At 46.0% G+C, this 17,393-nt stretch overlaps 2 protein-coding genes across 9 annotated transcripts; one reads left to right on the top strand and one right to left on the bottom strand.

Moving 5' to 3' along the window:
* Positions 1-246: 246 nt before the first annotated feature.
* Positions 247-14,028, bottom strand: LOC126916839 (homogentisate 1,2-dioxygenase). Of its 4 annotated transcripts, none has more exons than XM_050723063.1 (9): positions 13,900-14,028; positions 4,898-5,111; positions 3,478-3,613; positions 2,736-2,869; positions 2,475-2,661; positions 2,149-2,328; positions 1,832-2,055; positions 1,609-1,735; positions 247-786 (listed from the first exon to the last, which is right to left on the bottom strand). In XM_050723063.1, the coding sequence occupies exons 2-9, from the start codon at positions 4,922-4,924 to the stop codon at positions 473-475; spliced, it is 1,329 nt and encodes a 442-aa protein (XP_050579020.1). In that variant the 5' UTR covers positions 4,925-5,111; positions 13,900-14,028; the 3' UTR covers positions 247-472. The 4 variants fall into 4 exon arrangements, with proteins under 4 accessions (XP_050579020.1, XP_050579018.1, XP_050579019.1 ...); XM_050723061.1 differs by lacking the exon at positions 13,900-14,028 and adding an exon at positions 13,213-13,344; XM_050723062.1 differs by lacking the exon at positions 13,900-14,028 and adding an exon at positions 13,205-13,333.
* Positions 8,258-16,900, top strand: LOC126916825 (daf-12-interacting protein 1-like). Of its 5 annotated transcripts, none has more exons than XM_050723028.1 (12): positions 8,258-8,276; positions 10,869-10,994; positions 11,257-11,500; positions 12,201-12,399; positions 12,736-12,908; positions 12,975-13,050; positions 13,304-13,485; positions 13,966-14,209; positions 14,979-15,418; positions 15,680-15,855; positions 15,944-16,134; positions 16,443-16,900. In XM_050723028.1, exons 2-12 carry the CDS (start codon positions 10,908-10,910, stop codon positions 16,732-16,734), a joined length of 2,304 nt encoding a protein of 767 aa, XP_050578985.1. In that variant the 5' UTR covers positions 8,258-8,276; positions 10,869-10,907; the 3' UTR covers positions 16,735-16,900. The 5 variants fall into 5 exon arrangements, with proteins under 5 accessions (XP_050578985.1, XP_050578983.1, XP_050578982.1 ...); XM_050723026.1 differs by lacking the exon at positions 8,258-8,276 and adding an exon at positions 8,297-8,797; XM_050723025.1 differs by lacking the exon at positions 8,258-8,276 and adding an exon at positions 8,297-9,010.
* The last annotated feature ends 493 nt before the right edge of the window (positions 16,901-17,393 follow it).

Below are 17,393 nucleotides of genomic sequence, written 5' to 3'. Positions count from 1 at the left end.
TCCTTGTTACTAAATTAATTAGTTTAGAATGATCAAAGTAAGATATATTATTTTATAGATTAAGAAATTTTCAACAATGTAAATGATTTAAATAACGATAATATTAAATAGATAGATAACATAATCTTTAATTTAAAAAAGAAAACTTTATAGAATATTTGCGCATTTTTTCTAATAATGTTATCTAAATCATTCGCATTGTTGAAAATTTGTCAGTCTATGAAATAAGAAAAATATTTGGAAAAATTACATATCGTAGCGTGGTATATTTCAATCTTTTGCGGCTCTCAGGACAAAATATATAAAATCCACGTGACAGTCACCGTGTTAAGGTACGTAGTAACAGAAATAATAATTATTACGAACAAAACAGAGGTCAAATCATGTACTCCTATAATTATTTATAATCGTGTACCCTTATCACTTCTATCTTTTCTACAAAATATAAAAATGCAAAATGTAAAAATGTATTTTAAGAAGCATTCGAAACGAAATGTTTTTTAAGAGATTGCCAGCATTTGTAATAATCGTTGTCCAGTTTGTTGGAAAGATTTGCAGCCCATTCGGTTATCGCCAAACTATACGACGTTTCAAACATGAAAGCTTGTGTTCCATCGGCGACGCGTTCAGGTTTCAACTTGCTGTTTGAAGCAGTTTCGAAACAAGACGAATCCGGTCCATGTGGCGTCATAATAGAATGCAACGACGCTCCGCCTGGAAGGAAACTTTCCTCCTTAGCTTCGTATCGTCCCTTTATCAGGCCCATGAATTCGCTCATACAATTTCCTGCAGATCGAAGAGACACCGTGTAAACCATATACGTCGCTCTAGTTCTTAAGTATCTATTTTCACTAATTTATAAACTGAGAAAGTTGAGCTTAAAGTTTATGAAATTGAATATTATCGTGTGGAGTTACAACTTGAAAGAACCGAATACTTTATTGCTTCCTAAGTAGAATCTTCATCGTATTACCGCCAATTTGTATTTCTTGCGCCAATACATGAATTGGTTTATTACGTTATTTTGAAAAATAGAGTTGGAAGTAGGGCGGCGATATGATACTTAAGAATGGAACAAGAACGGGAGGAAGAGAGAAAATGGAATCGGAGAAAGGAAAAATTGTAGGTTCCGCTCGAAAAGAAACAGCAGAATGGTAGTCGCGAAAGAAAAAGGAAGTCGATGGATATCACCGGAGAAAATTCCGAGTTTTCACCGATATCTCGGTTACACGATTTTTAGAAGCGGTCTAGCATAACGAAGTATCGGGATCGAGCCATGCAGCTGACACCGAATCAGCATAGAAAAGCAAAAGGACGAAACGATGACTGTAATTACTCAGCGTTGTTTATTTCTCGAAAGTGAAAAGACGGAAAGGAAGGAAATGAGGAGAGGGGAGCAGAAGGTGTCGATTATAGATCTCGACAGCATTGTCGGAATCCGTGCTGCTTCTTATCACGAACGCAGATGGCTACAGCCATGGCTACGGCTCCCGATTCTCGAAATTTCTCCGTCGCGTCCTACCATCGACGGTATTCGTTAGTTTTTTTTTCTTTTTTCTCACGTAGTCGTCTACAAAATATCGAATAGCCGACTTTCTATGCACTTACGATGATAATAAGGAGGCCGAAAAGTGTGCTCCTGCACGGACCATCGAGGTGGGAATATTACAAAATCGGCTGCCGCTGTACCGATCTTCCCGGAGGGACACGTCAGGACCGTGAAGATCGAAGGATCCTGTAGAAGAAATAAACGCGGATAAAGGAAACGCGTATCGATTCGTTCGTGGATTAGAGAACGAAGGAGGTAACGTTTCTTTCGCAATACACTTACACAATGATCGAAGGAAACCGTATTAACGACCATGAATTTGTCGAGGTCGTATTTGAACGGAACGTAATTTCCATGCCAAGCTACCACGTCGAACGGACTGTGGTCTTGCTCGGCTACGAACAGCTTACCGTGATACTTGCACACGATCTCGTAATCGATTTCACGATCCTCGTACCACGCTACAGGCGTTTGAAAATCCCGTGGGTTCGCCAGGCCATTCGCTCCTGTTGCAAGATCAGAATTCGGTTAGCTACCGCGATCGGCAGAAAAACGAAAAACTGTAATCTCTTTACTCGTGAAGCGATTATTCGCGTTACCTATCGGGCCCAATTCGGGCAATTGAAAGTGATCGTCGTACACCTCTAAGATGTATCCTCTAGATGGACCAAACACAGCAACGTTGAACCGCATACCTTGCTGGATCACGCATATCTCGTTCGGCTCACAACGGATCTTGCCAAACTCCGTGGTTATCAGCAACGCGCCTAGCTGCGGCACTGCGGGTGAAACGTTTTCGTCGATAAAACTAAAACTTTCGACGATCGTCATCGCCGACATTTTCCATGCACGTAGTTCAGCTCCATGGAGAGAGAAAGAGGAAGCCGACGAACTGGTCGGTCCATGGTTGGAACAACGTACGTACCAATGAGAAGATCTCCGTCGGAATTGTAGAAGGCCTTGTTCTTCATGGAGGCATTGCAGAGATACACGTGGATCGCGATACCTTGGCGAACGCGAGCGTCTCCCGCGCCGCAAAGCGTGTGCAAACCTTCCACGAAATCTACCTCCGCGGCTTGTCTGGTCGGCACGTCAAAGGGTTTCCATCGTAGCTGAAACAGGAAAATAGAAACGTTCGAGTTTCCAGTGAAAGAGAAAACGATGACGAACGACCGAAGATCGATACCTGATTCGGCGTTGGATTTACAGAGTCCCATCCGTAGTCGAGACGAGGAGCGCTGTCAACCGGTGTGAAGGGTTTATGGACGACCGACGGCTTGATTCGATACAACCACGTGCGTCTATTTCGAGAGCGAGGAGCTGTGGAACGATACATAGATATGAAACACTTAGGAATAAGCCGGTGTCCTAATTGGATGTCCCATAACGACAGAATCGTTGAACAGATATACGAAGACGAGACGAATTACTGCAACTTTTCCACGTTCCTTGTCCGAAGATATATACTTTCTACAATTTCCGACCCATTTATCTCATAAAATGGGGGTTTTTCCTATGCTTCGGAAGTCCATAACTCCGTGAAACTATGCATTCTCATTACAGGTGTCATGGATGCGACTAATACAAACTAGTTTCTGGATTTCAAACAATGCAGATGATCGTCGCATCGTTGTCAATTTGGACGCAGTCGTAGAATATGCTTTGTACGTTTATCGTCGTGTTGGTCGGTCGTTGGGACGACGATTTTATCATCGTGCGATATCCAATTAGGACACAGCCGTAGGCTAAAGCTCGGTGCATACAGACGATTGTCAGCAGACACGCGTCCACGGTCAATCCTCAACGTTGTACGTGGAAAATCCGCAGAGAAATGTACGTAGATCGTCTACAGACGATCTCCTGTCAGCCTGGACTAAGCGCTTGAAACTCGTCCTGGCGATAAAACGCGGTTAGGAGAGATTACTTACCGGTAAACGACGTGCCGGACAGCTGTTCCGCGTACAGACCGTACGGACATCGCTGAGGATTGTTCTGGCCGAGCGGTAGGGCACCGGGGCAACGTTCGTCCTCGCTGAAGAATTCGTTGCCGAATCCTGTCAGATACTGAAACGAAAGAAATTGCGTGTATAAAGAGAAACAAAATTACGGGGAAAATGGAATCGACGAAGCGTAGCAACGCGATAATCCTCAGCCTATCTACCTTGAACTCGTCTTTCATCGCGCCACGTTCCTCGATCACTGAATACAACTTTTTTCCGATTGCTTCATCCTTTTATACGAGAACAACATGGTCGCCTGTCTGATCGTACGTAATAACAACGAAATCGTCATTATGCAAAAGAACGCGTTTAGGTGTTTTATCACGGCGTCGGCCAATCGCAGCGCGGAATACGAGAAGGCGCGTCCCGTCGATACGTTCGATCGGCATCGTTTCAAAAGTCAGAAATTCCACGCGCCTTATGAAAATTTATCGCTCCACGGTGTTCTCGAGGCGAGCCCTCTCGGCGCTGTTCTTTTATACGTAGATTACGTGTACGCGCGTGTATATTTTATTCCGCAGGCGGTTCTCGTTCTTCCCACTCGCGGTTAATTCAGATAGAACCTGTCTGTCGTAGCTCGTTAAAAATTCCCGATAAAGACGGATAAATCGATATTTTTCTTTTCCTCTTTCGTGTATTTTTCCTCTTTTAATTTATCTCGGATGTAGCGAGGCAACAAGAAAGTGGAAAAGACCGAGGCAGGGAAGAAATAAACAAGCGGCGACGTTACACGTGCTCGTCGTGTGAAATCAACGCAAAGGCAATCCGGTTTACGGTGGAAGGTTAATCGGAATATAGGACGTCTATTGCGTGATTCGTTGTTAAAATGCGCGTAATTGATTAACCATTCGAAAGATTCAAGAATGATATTACGAGTGGCGAGTCTATCGGAACGAAAGAGGGGAAACCTAGGAAAACAAGGCTCGTGTTAGACTTATATTTCAAACGCGATAAAGGCGAACGATAAGGCTTTCGGCGGCAAGGTATTACGTCGTAGTCGCATATAGCTGCTTTATTATTATTGTTATGGTTATCATTAAAATGAACAAGCGAGCGTAAGTTTATCCAGAATACAAAAATAACAAAAAGGAAACGAACAGAAGAATGCCGGGATAAAATAAAATAACGTCATAAAAACAGAGCAACATAAAATAAAAGTCACTTGTAAAGATACGTGAAACGAAACAAAGCTATTAGGCGCAACAACGTCAAAAAAGCAGAAACGCTATCCGAACGAGCAATGAGAATAAATTGTTACACAGTAAAGGTTGTAGTGGACTGCTTGAACGTGTTAATGAAACCGGAAAAAAGCAGCCTTATCCGCGATATCGGTGGCGTAGTTACATACTCTTGAAATGGGATCGGAAAGCTTCATCGTGGTCAGATCCGTTCGCAAGAAGTCAACGCGTAAGATAGGATAATTGCGAGCGAGGAGATTGTGAGCACGCGTTAAGATTAACCAGTTGTAGCAGCGCAGGATCGTCGATAACGCTATTCTCAATTGTTAACAGGATAACAAGCTCGCAATTCTTCCTTCTATCCTCAGCGTTGACGTCTTCGACCTACAAAGAATACGATCATAGTTATGCCCATGACTTTGACACAGTGACTTTGATACATACAGTTATATATCAGAGAAACTCGCTCTATCAACGTGATATATCTAGCCTGAACAGAAGATGCAAATGACATTCGCACAGTCAACTACACGAGGTAACATCAAAGATTCGCAGAGAGCTTCAAGAGTCAAAAGATTCCTGAAACTCTTACAAAAGCGGAAGATGAAACCTAGCGTTCGGTTTGCGTTATTAACGCTCGCGATAATGCGATTAGTAAGAGACAGTCGTAGAAAATCCCCAAGTCACGCACGTTGTCGATGGACGACAGAGGACAATTCGGTAACTAGTACGGATACGAAAGAAAATTTGTATTTCTAGAGATTCGCATCACGTGGCACCTGGTCGCGTTAGCAATCTGACGGCCGCATATTTCCGCGTAGATCTCGTTGCCAACCGTCGTCGTATAATTATGAGTCGCTTTTTGAGAAAATTTTCTGAGGAAACCTAATCCATTATTTTATCCGTTATTGAATCCATCATCGAATCTCTATCGTATTATCTCAATTCATTTTGTACGCTTATGCGCCATATGGATTCATTGATTTGTTTCCTGATCGTTCCATACGGTTACGGAACTCGCGATTATAATCACTTTCTGACCACTCGCTTTCATCTAGATCGTTAGATTCACAAATTGCCAGTGCATTTGTAAATCGTTTCGCTTCGATGGAACGCTATCTACTATAAATACAGGAATTGTTTGTCTCGCGCGTAAGTGGCAATTAAGTTTTAAAAAAATAAAGTCGCATAAACGGCCGTTAAAGCGTTAAGGAACAATTCGTTGACAAAACGATATCGCGCGACTTTATGAAAATATCCTTGTAAAGCAAGAGCGTCGCGGCAATTAAGAGGTTGCTCAGTTATAAGAATAACTCTGAAATGCTTAAGATCGCCAGCAGAGGAGCGATTCGGATTCAAACGCACTACACAGACGGTTAATGACAAATAATAAAAAGTAGAGAGCCCGGATGGCACGCCCGGAGATGCAATTATTTTTCGCAATAAGCAGCCACGAACTCTGATTCGTCGGATACATTTAATCGCTAATAACAGTCAATTAACGTTGATTTTAAGTAATCGCGAAGCTACGATTAGAAATTACTCTCGAAGCCAAACTGATACGATTTATAGCGATAGACTCTGAACCGAGCCAAACGCATTCTTGAAATCCAGGTCCATCTAACACTTGTTGTCAAGAGCATGTGTGACATAGTTACAGAAAGTTGTCGAATCCGTGACCGTCGTTCTTGCAGGAAAAAATTCGCGTTGATGGTAAGACGAACGTGCCGGTGATTATGGCCTAATTCAAAAATTTGAAAAAAGAAAAGACTATCTATCTGCGTTACAACAATCCGGAAACGTCTTTGTAAATTAGTAAATATCGAACCTTTGCATGGAGCTGGCTGATGCGTCGTCGAAAAGAATTCAGTTCAGGTGTCGAACGCAAAACTTTAGACATCTCGAAACGATAAATACACGACTTGGGCTACTTTCATAATCAGCGAGAGAAATAGTTTCTCAGGCGAGTCGTAAATTTGATCGCTATAATTATTCCAAACATGTCTGCAAATGTATTTAAACTAGAAATTCTCGACTCGTTCCTTGTCGCCAAGTTTGTATATCGAGATAAATGAACTGGTATTGGGTAGGGAAAAGAACCCGAGGGTAACGATCTACTGAAAATGACCCACGCGTGGTCTCGACAAGATATTTTTAATAAAAATACAGGATTCCATCGTAAGCAGAACTTTTATTCGCGTCTAAGCGATCAATAGCTAGGAAAACATCGATTATGTCGACATTTAAGTCGGCTAAATGAAACGTCGTGCTCGAACAAGAAATACGAGAAAGAGTTGCGGACAAAGAGACATATGGCGATTCGAAGCAGACCGCGAAGGAGCCATCGATCGACTGATACGTCTGTCCAGCTCTGTCCTCGAAAAGCATAAGGGCTCGAATTATACTTAACGTACGTCTATTGAATTACTAGAAAACGTAGAAGGAGTGAAAAAGTAGATGAAGATGGAACGAGCGAACGACGACAATTTCGGTGTGCTTATTAGGGCAAAGTAACTCGTGCCTTTCGCTCGACCAGGAGAACTGGTCCTCGTGATTAGAGCGCGACCACCGGGATTCGAAAATATCGTTCGCTAAAACTGCCACGTTGGGTTTAATCGAGCGAACTGATCGTTGAAATGTAAACGATCCATGGCAGCGAACATCGTCGAGTGTCACGTGGCGAACGCTCGAAAAGAGGAAGAGGAACGGAGCGAAGAAGGTTGACGAGCGAAACGAGCTAATTGCGCGTAATTTGCCCCGTTTCGATCCGGCGGGACGCGAACTAGCCAAGAGAATGAAATTACAAAGAGGTGGGGGCCGTTTACAGTTAAGCGAGAGAAGAAGAAGAAAGAGAGAAAAGGAGAGAGAGAGAGAGAGAAATCTCGCTAGCAAAGAGAAGATTCCTTCTCCGGCAACGGGGCAACCTTTCTTCTGCATCCTGCTCGGCCGTCAGCCGAATAACGGAGATCCCGCGGATGCAGGCCGAGCGCTCGGCTAGGCTGGGCTCGACTCGGCTGCGCTCGGCTCGGCTCGGCGACGTCATCGCGCCGGTTCTCGCGAGATCTCGTACTTTTAGATTGAAATCGGTTCGCGCGGTTTCCGGTTTGAAGCTCGCGAATTCTCGCCATTTCTTTCTATCGTCTGATTTGCCAGAGAACTCGATGCGAAACGCATCGTCCGATAAGTCGTAAACCTTTTTTCCATAGAAAGAACGAAATTTTCCACGGATGGAATAACGCCAGAGGATTATCGAACAGATCGGCGCGTATTCGCTTTTATCGGTTCGTTGCAAAGTACTGGGAATAAAGTTTACGATTCGTACTAGGAAATGCTCAAAGACTTATTCGACGATCGAATAGACAGAGATAGAAACAGACAGGTACGACACGTACGAGAAAGAGGAGCAGAGTCGCGAGACACGGCATGGAAGCGAGCGGCAGAGAATACGACTCGATTCGAAAATCGGTAGTAACTAGGTAGCCAAGGAGGCACGTACCCCTACTCCGAGAGGAAGGTTGCGACCAGTTGGCCGGCTCTCGCTCGGAACAGGTGGGCTCGAGTCGAGAGAGTCTCGGCCTGCCGCTTACCGCGCACGGATCGAGTTTGTCGTTCGACCGGTCTCTCGAGTTCTCGTTTTCGGCCACGAAAAAGTTCAACTAAACTAGCCGAAATATGCGTATATAAACGAGTCGGTAACAGGGTCGTTAAATCAGCCGGTGGTTTACCAGTTTCGTTCTAGTTCGCGCTCATCGCCAACTCGAACAAGAGCGCGTAGTGCGCGTTCGAAATCGCCGCGTTCCATTATCGTTCGTCGACACGAGTACGCGCGAGAACATCGACCGCGCCGAGTCAGGAATTCTCTCGACGAATTCTCTCGTCCTCTCGGCGCGACCTCTCGGCTCGACGCGTACGGCTTCGCGCCGCCAAACATTCGCGGTGCCGCGAATGATACGAATCGACGATCGAATCAGCGGATAAATCGGCTCGCTTCCGATCCTGCGGAACCGCGACGAGATCTCTTGCCGCGGAACGAGCAACGATCGCCGACCCGATTTTGCATGGGTGTACACGTAAGTGAATCAGAACAAGTTCGAGACCGACCGAGCCCGATGACAGAGCTCGTGAACGATCCTTGCGATTATCACCCTTCACCGATCGATATCAATGACGACAACGACGACGACAACGACGACTACGACGACAACGACGATGACGACGTGCTTCGATCCTGGCTAGTACTAGTCACGCAAATCTTCGACGTGAAAGGGAAACGCGCTAAAAAGGTTACTTAAAACCATACAACTATAATAGATTCTACAATTACAATTACAATTCGCCTCGGTGAGGCTCGATTCCACGCAGTCGTCCAAGAACATAGTACCGTATCCGCGTTTCGTTTACTCGGTCGCAAAACGAGAAACGACGCGATTCGCGATCGTCTCCGCTTTCCATATGGGTCGATCGTTTGGAAGAACGATAACGGTGAAACGGTTGTTCCATCGTGGACCATCATCGTCCATTTCGAACGAGTCGAGAACGAGACGATAACGAACGAGAATGAAACGTTCGTCTCGCGAATCGTTGCACGATTCCTCTAGCCATGTGTCACGCGAGTTCCTCGCTCATCCGCCTCGTCTGCCATCGTCCATCGTCCATTGTCCATCGTCCATTGTCCATCGTCCATCGTTCGTCGTCCTTCACCCGGTTATGCAGCTAGCATGTCGCGGTTCCGTAGCAAGCGCTACGAAACGAACGCTATCGGAAAACTCGGACGAAAGAAAGGAAAGACGATCGCTACGGTATCGTGTTCGTCCGAGCGATTCTGTACCCTCGATGCAACGTCTGTAACAGCGCGAAAGGCACGGACGCTGCTTGGAAAAGGGTAACTCGGGCGTATCGGTTCGAGGATCGAAACGCGTTTTCTCCGCGTACGCGATCACCGAACGAAAGAGAACGGCCACGATCAAGCGCTTGTTTTCCCTCGTGTCTTTCTTTCGAATCACGTTACTCGGTCGCTATCGAATGCGATTTTACGCTTCATACGCGAACCATGGAATATTCCGTGTGTACTTTTGCGATGTTTAGCTGCGGGCAGTGGAAACGTTCCGATAACTTTTAACATTTTATGGGACTTTTAGCGGCGTCTAGCGTATTTGACGAAATTAGTAAAAAAGCCCGCATGTACGTTGATTGTCGCGCGAAATTTATGTTTCGCCTTGGCAAATATATAGGGGTCGGACAAAATAATGGAAACTCCTTTTGTACGACATATATATATACACATACGTACGTGTAATGCGTGTTATAACATACGTTTACGTTTCCATTATTCTGTCCAACTTCTGCTCTACACGCTAAAGTTTAATTTTCGCAAAATATAACATCGTATTTAGGCAAGATTTGTTCTGACGATTCATCTAAATGGTTCGAGTCGTCGAGAACATTTTCTAGCTCTTATCTAACATTTATCTTATTCTAATCGTTTAAAAAGTTTGATAACCCGGTTCATCGATGGCAACCGCAGTTGTCAACCCAACGTCGCTCAACGTGTATTAAGTATATGGTTACGGTGGATGCATACTCGAACGAATTAACGTCCAGACCAACACGGTACATCGAAATAATAAAATACATATACGGATTCTTATGAGCGTACGCATCTCGATCTTTTGATGTTTCGTTCGCCAGAACTCCAGTTCAATACGCGTCCGCCGTAACCATAACGTAAAATACTCGGCGTACAAAGAGCCAAAAGAATTGGCGCAATTTGCAAAAAGTTTGATGATTCTGCGCCGAAGCTTCGGGACGGTGTATGGGCGAATCGCGGCGCGGCGAGTGCGCTTACGAAATGGTATGTAACACGCGCGAACGTCCGCAACTCGTGCATGCTCGTAACCCTCGCGCAATCGCGATTACATTCGCCGTTTTATCGACTCGTTTATCTGAACGACCAGTGGCGGCAATCGCGTCGTTTAAATCCTTTCTTCCGCGTAGAAAGTTACCGCGTAGGGAACCTGTTAGCCCGATCGTTCGATCCGCGAAACTGCGTTGGCTCCTCGCGTCCTATCTGCCTGTCGATCGACTATCGTCGTGCCGAGAATAAACGAAAGCAATTTAAAGAAGAAACGGGACCTTCCGTAGGAGAGAAGCGAGGCCCACCGTACCGATGTCACCGGCAGAATGGCCAGGGATCGTTCCGGTTCAGAGTATTCGGAGAACATGAGCGACGCCACGACTTGCAGCTGCACGACGAGTTCCGCTGACAAGGCTAGTAGCGCATGTTAGAGTAAAATCTCGTTTGTAAGGGATAGCGGTAAGTCGCGATAAATCGGATCGGTCGCGCGCGATTGGCGCGTGATCGATCGGATTCGGAAGAACGATACGGGCTACAGCCGTGGCTCGATTCGGCTCGGCTCGGCACGGCTCGGCTCGGCTTGAAACAGCGCGAACCACTCTTCCGGAAGAGAGTACGAGAGGTATGCGAGACGGCAGCGTCCGATAATGGGAACGACGGTGGTGGTGTTTTCAGTGTTCGTTGCGCGGCTGCGGTATGTTTCAAGAGCCGTTTTTCCTACATCCACCTGGCTCGCGACCACGCGATGGAATCTACATAAATCCGATGAGCGCGTACATCGGCGAGCCTGTCAAGCCGAAGGATACAGAGTCCTTTTATCTGCATAGCCCGCATGATCTCGTCTACACGAGGATTACGCGATTGTTCACGGACACGGACAAGCATCGACACTTTGAGAAGAAGGACGAGACTTTGACTGGTAAGTGGCGCGAGTCCCAGATATCTCGCGCTGCTACCGAGACTTCGACTCGGTACGCGCGTCGTTCGCTTCCGGTAGCGACGAGTCGTAAAGCGAAACATCGAAGCTCTGTCCTCGCTGAAGCAACGACGAGCAACTTTACATCGTCTCTCGTTGCCGCACGTTTTGTCGCGAAGCATTTCCAACGACCAGCGACACGTAGAAAGATTTCGTCCATGCTGGACTTTGTTCCGTCGAATTTTGTTTCTTCTTATCTTTAGCGATCTATCTTTAGCGATTTACCTTTTGCCGCTGTACATAATTCTAGAGCTAAGTTCGAAGTCCATGAAGTTCAATATCGCCGTGTGAAGTCAGGACGTAGGAAATATTTGTTGATTTCTACGTACAATAGAATCTTCGTCGTATTATCAGCAAATTGTATTCTCTGTACCAATCGGACGTACAATCGGAGTTGGTTGATTACATTTTTCTGGAAAATGCCGTTAGGACAGTTGGAAACTAGAGCGACGACTTGTTGCTGGTAATAGAAACACGAAAAACCCTGGAGAAACGACTTTTTTTCATACGTGCAACATCGACAAAAAATTCCTCGCTGTTGCTTTAGCGTGGACTTTGGAAGATTTTAGAGATACTCGTTACGCCCCGGCGCCGTCACGACCCATCGACCAAACGGTCTTCCATTCGTCTTCTGAATTTTCAGTGAAAGTGGACGTACACTTCAATAATGGCGTTCTCGACCGATCGTCCGGCGAAAACGGCTACACGACCAAAGCCGAAATGACTCGCGAGCCGTCCGAACACGCGTACGAGCAAATCTGTTTGCGCCAGGATGCTGAGACCGCTGGCATAGTCGCCAGCCCGCAGAGGAAGGTGCAGATCGACAACGTATCCGATCGCAGGTACGCGGCACCAATCGCGCGCTCGTCAGCTCGCTCGTAGTCGTCCCGGTCGATCGACGATACGTAGTAATACATACCGCTAAAACCAGCATGGATTTCACAATGTCGCGCGGATCTTGTTCGCTTTCGAAACGCGTTCGTTTCCGCTAATGCTCGGTCAGCCGTTTCTCGCGGAAGGACGACCTCGATATTTCCGCTGGAACGTAGCCGGTTTAACAGGACCGGTGTGTATAATCAACGCGAGGACGAGTGTCGTCGATCGACGAGCTTGAAATGGTACGAGAGTGGCGCACGAACGGACTGGTTGGCGATATGAACGTGACGAATCGATTTCAGCCGATCTCGAAAAACCGATCGCAGATACAGTAGATCGAGTAGCGCGAGCGAGTCGTCGAACGTCAGCAGCGAGATTCCTTGCTTCTCGTCGAGCGCGTCGACGCCGTCGCTGTCGCGGAACAGCAGCAACGAACGAGCCGGAAAGAAGTTTACCGTGGAGTCGTCGTCGCACGGTACGTTGAATCGACGAGTGCGTTTCCAAATGACAACCGCTGATCGATCGTCCATACGATTTTCAGAGAAAAAGAACACGACCAGTACGTCGTCGCAAGTAGAAAGCGAAAAGGAGATCAAACCGGCGAACGGCGGAGTCAGGTAAGTAGGCCGAGCGATAAGGCCGTGCGCCGCGAGACAGAAAATCGAAGAGAAGCGAACTGATTGCATTCGATTCTAAGCGATTTTATCGCGACGAAACGCGTCGGACGACTCGTTGGTTCGACGACTCGCGCGATATATCGTAGGCAAAAACTAGCTCACGATGTACTTCTTTTTCGTTTTTTTCTTCTTCTTCTTCTTCTTTTCCTTCTTCTTCTTCTTCTTTTTTCCCTCCATCGCGCGTCTTTCTCAGCTTCGCCAAGCCACCGCCTCCACCACCACCGCCCCCACTACCGGAGAAGGAAGACGTCGTGGTGCTCGTGGTGAACGCCAAGCAAAACGCAGAACCTATAACCAGGGACGAGAAAAGAGACGTCTCCGGTGAAACGAACCGGAATGGAAGAACCGAGAACGGAGCAAACCTTGCATCTACAGGTAAGCTAGAAGATATAGCTCTCTCGACCTGTCGATAACTTCGTTTCTTCGATCCTCGATTCGTCTCGCTCGGTCCTCCGTTATTTGTAAAAAAAGGAAAGAAAAAGGGTAGCCAAGCTAAGGGAAGCGCGAGAGTGAAAAGTGTAAATCGAAAAATAGGCAAAGAGAAAAACGGATAAGTCGAAGAGAGAGAAAGATCGTGACAGCAGGGGAGGGGGAAATGAGACGGAGTAGAAATAGAAGAAGAGGGTGGGCGAGATTAATCGAGCCGAACGATCGACCGATTTAAACCAGGTATTTTTACGTCGCTGAACGCGGTTTAACGATAATGATGATAATAATTAAAGCCTCGGTGAATCGCAAAGACGGCCACTTACTAGACCATAGCGCTCATCGGGCATATAATACACTTACCTAGATTTCACTTGTCCGACGCGTACTACGATTCGTTTCCCCCACCTCGTTTCTGTTTCGGAACAGCGATCAACAAGTCCGACGTATCCTGCGGCGAGCATCAGCAGCCGGAAGTGCCTCCTGCCAGTCCACCGGCGGACACCGAGGAAATTAAGACGAACCAAACGTCCCATCTGGTCAATAAACATATGGTGCTACCGTTCATACCGCCCAAGTTCGCCAACGCGGACTCCAACACTCTGCTCAAGCCGTCCGAGTATCTCAAGAGCATCTGCAAGATTTCGTCAAAGAGCAGCCTGTTGAAAGCAAGGTCGGTAGGATAGGTCGACGAACGATACCGATACCGATATCGCTTTTATACGATGCTCGTCGGGATCGCTCGTCTCATCGCGTTCGCCTATCGAGGTACAGAGAAATGAAAAGTTGGCTAGAGAGATGTCATGTGTTGCTATATCGTCTTATTTCTATATACGTGACACTTTAGGCCAATACGCGTGTTTATTTTTACGACCGCGCCGGATCTATCAGAAATAACCAACCGGACTCGCGTTTCTTAGCCTAGCCATCTTCTCGTTTCAGCAGCGATATCTCAACTTCGCAGCCCAAAGTGTATCGAGTCAACGAACTTTAAAGCGAAGCGAATCGATGTTGCAATAATCTTGTAACGAGATATGGACTAAATATCATTTTTAACTTTATATCATATCGTAGCTGTTACGTTCGAAAATTGCAACGACTTGGAACGAACAAATTTTTACCATCGGGAAGAGTGAAGAATTTGATAGAAACATTTTTACAACGTTAATTTTCTTCCTTTTTTTTTTTTTTTTTTTCAAACGTAGACTTGATACACTCTGATTTTGGGGATCGTATATATATAGAAATATACGGAAGTATATACGTTACGGTCCAAGTGACTAATAGGACATTATTCGTAATGCTTAGTCATTACTGTTTTAAGGTTTCAAATTTATTACAGTATCCGATTTGGTTGCGGTTATTCGTAATGACCGTATATCATAAATAATGTATTACGTAGTCAGTTAACGCATAACATATCTGAGGAAACGCGTTCGCAGATCGGTCGACAATTTGGACATACAAAGTAGAAGCGGTGACCGAAGAGAAGGCTTCGTCAGACCGGAAGGGACCGAGGAACAGGAGCAAGACGAACTAAGGGAGGCTTTAGCGGAGAGGGGTGCCACGCGCAAAGCAACTCGGGAGCTGGAGGAGGAGGAAGAGGAAGAGGATAGGGTGGTGGTGGTGGTCGAAGAGGGAAAGGAATCGACTGCTGGACCTCCGCCGCCACCGTTGTCTCCGCTTCAAAAATCTCGACGTATCAACGAGGAGTCCAGCACGGTCGCGATGACCGATCTCGAATCACAGAAAACCCTGCAGCCACTCGCCACCATCAGCATTCAAGATCTGACCAGTATCCAACTGCGAAGAACTTCCGCGAAAATGAACGCCACGAAAACGTTCTCCGCGCCTCCGCCGCGCAGCGTATCTATGACGAACGGTAGGTTACCATAGTTGGACTGCGTATATTTATGCAAATTCATATTTTTACGCGTACGATTAAAAAATTGGAACCCAGCTAGCCGATTGTTTCGGTGATTAATCGTGTCAACCAGGGCTATATCGTTTTATGTATTTTTACGTATCGTATCAACGCATTCTGTGCACTTTTGCATTTTCAAATTTCCCATAGATTCGTAAAAATCACGTTATCGATCGCATTATCTCTGGTCTCGAAGCTTCCATCTATCTTCTTCCTTAGTTTCAGAGCCGTTCTTCGTACAAAAGACCGATTTGATCGCGGAACTGAAGAGAACCAAGGACATCCCTGGAATTAAAAAGATGAAGGTGGAGATGGCGCAGGTGGAAAAGACACAGGAGCAGAATCTCATGTCGGAGATCAACAAGGCGTTCAACGTTTCGAATTTCGTGGATCAGGTGAGCTATCTGAGTCGATCATCGTTTCTCCTTCGTTTAGTCACGATCCTATTCTATTTATCGTGTTTAATTTTCTGTTTCGCCGAAGATCCCAGAGAAAGACAGTTCGGGGAACGTGATACCGATATGGAAACGACAGATGCTGGCGCGAAAGGCTGCCGAGCGAGCGAAAAAAGAATTGGAGGAGCAGCTCGCCAGGGAAAACGAAGAGAGACGACAGAAAGCGATTCCTGCTTGGAAGAGGCAGCTCCTCGCCAAAAAGGACAACGAAGAAAAAAGGTTCGCCGTTTCTTTCTCCGCGATTATCGTAATTCTGGATTTTTATGCTTTTACAGGAAATTTAAAAGTGCAAAAATGCACAAAATGAGTGTGATATAAAGCAGAAGCATATAAACGTACCTACATTACCATACGTATTTAATAAGCAAGACAAATTTCTGCTTTGGTTCTATTCCTTCGTGTGCCTTTACGTGTCTTTATAAAAATATGAATTTCCACGAATAAATATCCACGGTCTACCGATAACGATAGTAATAGTATTAGCACTGCGATACACGTTGATAACGCGCGTTTCTTCTTGTTAACAGACTGAACCAAGTGTGCGCGACGCCAACAGCCAAAGTAGATGCGGTGGCGACGCCGACGCCAACGCCGACGCCGACATCGAGGAGGGATATTTCGCCTTCGTCTATCTCATCGCGCACTACCCACCGACACGAAGAGAGACCGGACGTCGAGGAGAAGAAGCCTGCCGACGCGAACTCCTCGCATCAAGGATCGCACGGGACGCAGGCAAACGAAACAGACGACGACGCTCAAATTATTCCGTGGCGAGCACAGCTTAGGAAGACCTCCAGCAAACTCAATATTTTGGATTAATCGTCCAAATTTCTTTCACTGGTCGATTCGACGCGCCTGGTGGTCGCGTGTGATAAAAACGGGTAGTGTTGATCGCGCGGCCATCGAACGCGTTTCACGGAACACGCTGTTTGTTTGTATGTACATAGAATCGAGTAAAGTTTATATCGAGAAATTCCTTAAAAAACACGTTCGAACAACTGATTTTGCGTTTGTCCCTTCGAAAAACTTCCCTCGATCTTCCCAAAAGAGATTCGTAAAAAGAAAATGAGAACGGAGAAAAAGAGATCGGTTCGAGTTCGTTTCATAATTCGAGATATTGAATCCTATAGGTACACGTGACTGAGAATAGAGGTGAGAGGTATGGATATTGCATTGTCACAGATACGTGTGTTTGTGCGTACTCGCGATGATAACGACCACCACCGTCCAGTCAGCGCCAGAGGCAAATCGTGCAGCAGTAGAGGTACTACTACTTGCACAGTCACGAATAGAAATAGAAATAGGAATACTAATACGAGTAGTGATGGACGTTTACAGACATATCGCTATATACCCAGTCCGTTGAAGCAATTTGTACGCTGTCGTAACGTCATCATTGGCACGCTGTAGGACCACCGCGCTATTCCATCAACGCGATTCCGTTGCCAGCAACACGTCGATGTTCGTCTATACTTCGT

The sequence above is a fragment of the Bombus affinis genome, chromosome 5, assembly GCF_024516045.1.
Source record: "Bombus affinis isolate iyBomAffi1 chromosome 5, iyBomAffi1.2, whole genome shotgun sequence".
NCBI lineage: Eukaryota > Metazoa > Arthropoda > Insecta > Hymenoptera > Apidae > Bombus > Bombus affinis.
This window is presented reverse-complemented; position numbering and strand designations above follow the sequence as displayed.